The sequence below is a fragment of the Otolemur garnettii genome, unplaced genomic scaffold (genome assembly GCF_000181295.1).
Source record: "Otolemur garnettii isolate 467f Iridium unplaced genomic scaffold, OtoGar3 scaffold00121, whole genome shotgun sequence".
Classification (NCBI taxonomy): Eukaryota; Metazoa; Chordata; class Mammalia; order Primates; family Galagidae; genus Otolemur; species Otolemur garnettii.
The window spans coordinates 101,858-108,575 of NW_003852516.1; the positions used below are offsets into that span (position 1 = coordinate 101,858).

The 6,718-nt window shown below is 41.8% G+C and overlaps 1 protein-coding gene across 1 annotated transcript in view; it reads left to right on the forward strand.

Annotated features, from left to right (window-relative positions):
- ASAH1 (N-acylsphingosine amidohydrolase 1) overlaps window positions 1-6,718 on the forward strand; it is a 31,208-nt gene extending 24,490 nt beyond the window's left edge. Inside the window, exons 6-14 of the mRNA XM_012810025.2 lie at window positions 125-199; window positions 1,098-1,143; window positions 1,642-1,786; window positions 2,312-2,366; window positions 2,482-2,563; window positions 4,320-4,451; window positions 4,557-4,680; window positions 5,120-5,176; window positions 6,401-6,718. Of these exons, the coding sequence (XP_012665479.1) occupies window positions 125-199; window positions 1,098-1,143; window positions 1,642-1,786; window positions 2,312-2,366; window positions 2,482-2,563; window positions 4,320-4,451; window positions 4,557-4,680; window positions 5,120-5,176; window positions 6,401-6,490 (806 nt within the window). The 3' untranslated portion in view covers window positions 6,491-6,718. The remainder of the gene's footprint in view (window positions 1-124; window positions 200-1,097; window positions 1,144-1,641; window positions 1,787-2,311; window positions 2,367-2,481; window positions 2,564-4,319; window positions 4,452-4,556; window positions 4,681-5,119; window positions 5,177-6,400) is intronic.

Sequence of the window (6,718 nt, forward strand, 5' to 3'; positions counted from 1 at the left end):
CCGGGCTGGGGATTCGAACCCGCCACCTTAGGTGTACGTGGCTGGCGCCTTAGCCAGTTGAACTATAGGCGCCGAGCCTGTCGTCCTATATATTAACAAAAAAATGTCCTTTCTTTTCTCACAGGAGAGATTATTTCATTCAATATTTTTTATGAATTTTTTACCATGTGCACTTCAATAATAACAGAAGATAAAGAAGGTAAGTGTGTGCCGAGGGACAGTGGGCAGCTCTGGGCACCGCATCAGGGAAACGCTAAATAAGTGGAATTAGAACGTTTAAAAATATGAACTTGCTAGGTGAATTCTGTGTAGATCACATATAGCTCGTGTACCTTGGTGAATTTTCTTAAGTACATTGAAAACTGTCCTTAAGACCACTGTAATACCTATTGAAGTTTAATTCAGGTGCCCCCCAAACCTAGGACTGTTTCAGGCATAGAAATATTGTTACTTTCCTTATAGTCTATTTATTCCTATCTGCATTATTGGATAGAAATACTCATAAGAGAAATGATATTGTCTTCACATAGGGAACAATGTCTTTGCTTTTCTTGAGGCCCAGAACAAACATTTTCCCATCTTTTCCCAGCTAAGGCACCCTGTGCACACCAGCCTCACTGTCCCATATTTTTCCTGGCTTGTCCCCAGAGTACAAACAAGGCACACGTTCACTTACCCTGACTCACGCTGAGTTTTGATCTAGTCTGGGTAAAACAGTCTGCCTGCCCCCAGCCCGTGAGGTGTCCAGCTGTAGGTGACAGTGCCTGAAGGGAGACATTTGGTATGTCACATTAGTTGAGGCTGGATAACTTTGCCAGAACCATGTTATAATCGGCCAAAGAGTGACCAGTGATCCTTTTCCTGTATTCTAATCTTATCTAGAGCCCCTGTACTCTCATATTTTGTGGAGTATCTGGCGGATGTGACAGTGACAACAGTTTCGTCTTATTAAGGCTTAGGATATCAGGATGCTTCTTAATTCTTACTGTTAGATGAAACAGTTGGTTTCAGTTAGATGAAAGTGTTGGTTTTTGATTTAGCATTAGTTATATTATTTTAACTCCCGTGCTGGGTCTCTTCTGATTACTTTCACGTAGGTCATCTACTACATGGGAGAAACATGGATTTTGGAGTATTTCTTGGGTGAGTAAAGAACACCTTACGTGTCATGCTATAGAAGGAGAAGATTGTATGACACTGATGAAAAGCCATTCCCCAGTTATGGCCAGAACATGACTGCAAGTGAAGATAAATGGATTCCTAAACGTTAAGACAAGCTGGGCACACTTGACTTGATTATTTGAAAGTTTGTATCTGAGAAGTTGCACTTAGTAAACAAAAAGCTGGAAGATGTTTGAAGGCCACTCGTCTGCATCCTGTTTTATTTGTCATCTTGACCTTTCTGTGAAAAAGGAAGAGCTTTGTAATCAGAGAGCTGAATTTGAATCTGGGGCTTACTGTTCATAGGCTGTGTGACATTGGGAGAGCTTAACTTCTTAACTTCTCTGAGTCTCAGTTTTATCATCTGGAAAGGAAGGCGTAAAACCACCCATATTGTAAACCACATAGTATAATGCCTGACTCTCGTCATCGTATTCATCATCATTGTTTTTAAGTGTCACTGAAATTTGTCTTTTCTAGGTGGAACATAAATAATAATACCTGGGTCGTAACTGAGGAACTAAAACCTTTAACAGTGAATTTGGACTTCCAGAGAAACAATAAGACCGTCTTCAAGGCTTCAAGCTTTGCTGGCTACGTGGGCATGTTAACAGGATTCAAACCAGTAAGGAATAATCTGTTGTCACGTAACTCTTCAGGTAGCTGTGTGTCCCCCTTTCCATATCTGTAAAGAAAGGGTGGAGTCTTAAGAAAATGAGGACCTAAAAAGAATACTACGGGGGAAGCCCCTGTTCATCCCTTTGTAATTCTCGTCCCTTTCCTAGGTGTAAAATCTCATGGTAGAGAAGAGTAGAAAGGAAACGAAGGTTTCTGAGCCTGTTCTCTGGCCAGGTGTCCAAGGCTAGGATCAGAGTCTGGCATCTGGCCCTGGGTGTCCTGTTCACTTCGGCAAGTCAGGCATCGATTCTCTACTCCTTAGTTTCCTGTCTAAATAATATCCCACCAGCTTATCTGACACCCTAGATGTGCAAATGCCTTAAACGTTTAAAAGAGCCTTGTTAACACATGGTTTTGATTTATCTTTGCATTTCCCATTACCCAGCCCTTTATGCTCCACTATGCAGAATAGTGATAGGGCCTTACAGAGGAAGCCCAAGTTTCTGACTTCACCGCTTTGTCTCTTTCTCAGGGACTATTTAGTCTTACACTCAATGAACGCTTCAATATGGACGGCGGTTATCTGGGTGAGTAGAGCGTTCTTACAGCTGTCTTGGGAGGAGGACTGGACTGTGCCTCCTGTTTAAGTGTGTTTGAGCAGTCTAACCCTTCCAGGTCCTGACGCTGTTTGATCTCTTCCAGGCATCCTAGAGTGGATTTTGGGAAAGAAAGATGCCATGTGGATAGGCTTTATCACTAGATCAGTTCTGGAAAACAGTACAAGGTAAAGTGGTTGGTTGCTTTATCATCAAATATTTTATTTTAAATTACTCATTGGAAATATAAAAATACGTCCCAAGCCTCAACTTGACAAACATTGAGATCTTGGGTGAACCTTAATGCTCATTTACTCAGGTGTTCATGTGTTGCTTGGTTTTTTTTCTTTGAGACAGTCTCTCATTTGTCACCCTCGGTAGAGTGCAATGGCATCATAGCTCACAGCAACATCCAACTCCTGGGCTTAGGTGATTCTCCTGCCTCAGCCTCCCAAGTAGCTGGGACCACAGGTGCCCACCACAACATCCAGCTATTTTTTTGTTGCAGTTCGGCCTGGGCCGGGTTTGAACCCGCCAACGTTGATACATGGGGCCTGTGCCCTACTCACTGAGCCACAGGCGCCATCCACAACCTCAAACTCTTGGGCTCAAATGATTCTCTTGCCTCAACCTCCCGAGTAGCTGGGACTATAGGCACCCACCACAACACCCAGCTATTTTTAGAGACAAGGTCTCTCTCTGTCTCAGACTGGTCTTGAACTTGTGAGCTCAGGCAGTCTACCAGCCTTAGCCTCCCAGAGTGCTGGGATTACAAGTGTGATCCACCGTGCCTGGCCACATCTGTTGTGTGTTTTATGGTGAGGAAATGAATTATTTAAAAAGTAGTAGGGATATCTAGGGATATTGACACTAAGAAGGGTACCCTAGGGATGTTTTTGGTGTACAAAAGTAATCACCTAGCTCGGCGCCAGCCATATACACCTGAGCTGGTGGGTTCGAATATAGCCTGGTCCCGCCAAATAGCAATGACGGCTGCAACCAAAAAATAGCCAGGCATTGTGTTGGGCGCCTGTAGTCCCAACTACTTGGGAGGCTGAAGCAGGAGACTCGCTTGAGCTCAGGAGTTGGAGGTTGCTGTGAGCTGTGATGCCACAGCGTTCTACCCAGGGGGACAGCTCAAGGCTCTGTCTCAAAATAATAATAATAATAATAATCCCCCATGCACCAGAGAAGAATTATACAATAAAATCTCCATCTAAGTGATAATGCATATTAACTTAGAAGTTATTTTTCTGCTCTGATACAGAAATCTTATTATGGCAGTCTATAATTATAATTATTTCCTTTTGTCCTGTTGTTGAGTGAAAGGCATAGACAATAAGGGGTAGAGGATGACTTCTTAAGGCAATTTTGTTTCTCCAGCAGATTTGAGGGACCTTCCAGAATTTCCTCTTTCCACCTTAGTTTCACCACACAGAAGTCAGGGTTGTTCCCCCCAGAGCTGTTGCTTACCATCCCTTTTAAAAAGATAATGTTCCTCAGATACTTGTTTGCCTGTAGTTTCCAAAGAGCTTTAAATATTTCCATTTCAAGTCAACTAAAAATGTTTCATTTCTTTTTTTTTTTTTTTTTTAATTTAAATTTTTCTCTATTTGGGGCACCCGTAACTAAGTGGTTAGGGTGCTGGCCACATGCACCAGGGCTGGTAGGTTCAAACCCAGCTTGGGTCTGCTAAACAAACAAATAACAACAACAACAAAAAATAGCTGGGCTCATTTTTGTGGCAGGTGCCTGTAGTCCCAGTTACTTGGGAGGCTGAGACAAGAGAATTGCTTGCGCCTAAGAGTTTGAGGTTGCTGTGAGCTGTGATGCCACAGAACTCTACAGAGGGTGACAAAGTGAGACTCTGTCTCAGTAAAAAATAAATAAATAAATAAATAAATAAAATGTTTCTGGATTTGAATCTTTCTCTATTTCTTCTAGTTATGAAGAAGCAAAGAACATATTGACCAAGACCAAGATACTGGCCCCAGCGTACTTTATCCTGGGAGGCAACCAGTCTGGGGAGGGCTGTGTGATTACACGAGGCAGAAAAGAATCCCTGGATATATATGAGTAAGTATGTTTGTTAAAGCAAAATGAGAAAGTAAAGCATAAACTGACATAGGCACAATTTTAAGGTTATGTAACCTAACAGAGAACCTCTCTTTTTGTGTCTAGCCTTGATCCTAAGTATGGTCGATGGTATGTGGTACAAACTAACTATGACCGTTGGAAAAGTCCCTTCTTCCTTGACGATCGCAGGACGCCTGCAAAGATGTGTTTGAACCGCATAACTCAAGAGGTACCTTTACAGTGTCACATGTAGAAAGAAACTGTCACCATTAAAGATTCTCTCAGTTTTGGCATTTTTCTTTGGCCTTCAAAGAATTTATAAACTTCGTTATTCAGTGTCTCTACACAATCTCCACTGAGTTTCTGTTCTGTTTGTTTGACTTAAAAAGAACAAAATTTTGCTGTATTTTCCCTTTGTTAATCTGATGCTGAATTCCACTCTGTAAAGTTGAATAACAAAAAAGAATTTAGAAAGGGGAGGAAAGAGAGAATGAAAAGCAATAAATTAAAACTGTGCCCCTTTTCTAACAGTGAGCCCGGGAAGATTGTTTAGGGGGAGTGGAAACAATCTGATTGAAGAATGTCTTAGATTATAATGACCTATTTGTGTGGATAAAGCTGCTGGCTTCTGATTTGATTTCCTGAACAAAACTATTTTTGTGTTTTAGAATATCTCCTTTGCAACCCTGTATGATGTTCTGTCAACAAAACCTGTCCTCAATAAGGTATTTAAAAGTATCTGTTTTTTTCTTTTAGAGAAAGAATTTGGTCTTAGGTTGTATCTTTCCCTGTGATCGTGTATCAGTTTGAGCATGTTTTTTTTTTTTTTTTTTTTTGGCCAGGGCTGGGTTTGAACCCACCACCTCCGGCATATGGGGCTAGAGCCCTACCCTTTTGAGCCACAGGTGCCACCCTGAGCATGTTTTTTTTAAAACATAAATATTTTTGTGTGGCTAAAACCAAGGCTGATTTTTTTAAAGGTTTTTGTATGGCTAAAAGTGTAACTTTTGCAATGCAACCAAGGAGGTGACCACTGGGGCTTGATGCCCAGATCAGTCAGTGTGCTTTGCTCACGTGGCACTTGGATTAAGCCTAGCATTTTATTCTTGACTTCTCCCTGTCTGTCAGAAGTCTCACGCTGTACTCGATAACTAACACCTAAAAGTTGACAAAACAAAGTCTGAAATCCGTTTTCAGAGACAGCTCAGTGTCTCGGCGGGTGAAGGTTTCCTTTAAACTTTATTACATCCTTTTATCTTTTCTTCACACTATAGACAAAAAAATTTTTTTTAATTTTCTAAGCATCCCATCTGCTAATAGTCATTCCTTGAATGTTCTTTCTGGAGGTGCTTCCCTGATTATCCCGTTGGTTCCTTCTCGTCTTGGCCCTTTTCCCTAACTCTCCCTAAAATAACACACCGCCATCCCCCTGCCAGAACAAACTCATCTGGGCTTCTGCAGAAAGCCTTCCTTCCGCTCCTCCTGCCCACGTGAAGTCGGCATTCTGTGTGTCGGGCGTGTGCCTGCGGAATTCCCCTCACTATATGGAAAATGTTTTAAGGATAACCAGAGCTGAACTGTTGGTGCTCCAGTGTACACCAGGAGGCTTCGCGTGACCATCAGTTACTCATTGTTAAGCATTGGTGGTGCAGCAACGTACTGCTCAGGAGTGAGCTCCTGTGAGAGAGAACCAGGATTCTCTCCTGAGCTTCTTTATACTCATGACCTGGAAGAGTGGTTCTGTGGAATTAGGTGGCGCTAATTATTTAATACCTTATATAAATACCTTAACGTACTATATAAATTTAAAGATATTAACTACATAATGCATTGCAATATATCAGTATTTATTATTTAATGTTAAATAAATAACTTCATAAAGCACATTCTATAAGCCAGGCCATCTTGGAATTGAAAATGTCCTTAAAGTGAAAATAATTTTCTTCCAGCTGACTGCATTCACAACCTTGATCGATGTTACCAGAGGGCAGTATGAAACTTACCTGCGGGACTGCCCAGACCCTTGCATAGGCTGGTGAGCACACATCTGACCCACAGAACGCACCTCAGAGGCCTGAAGACAGGACCTCACACGTGGCCGGCCCGTGCTGCTGTCTAATCTTCCAAAGACTAAGCCTCAGGACAGGTTCTCACTGTCACAAGCTGGTCTTTCTCTGTATGTTTGCAATACACAGTATTTTTGCCATTAACAGTTGATTTTTCTTATTTACAGATAACGTCTTTAAGTGAAATAAGACAATCATCTA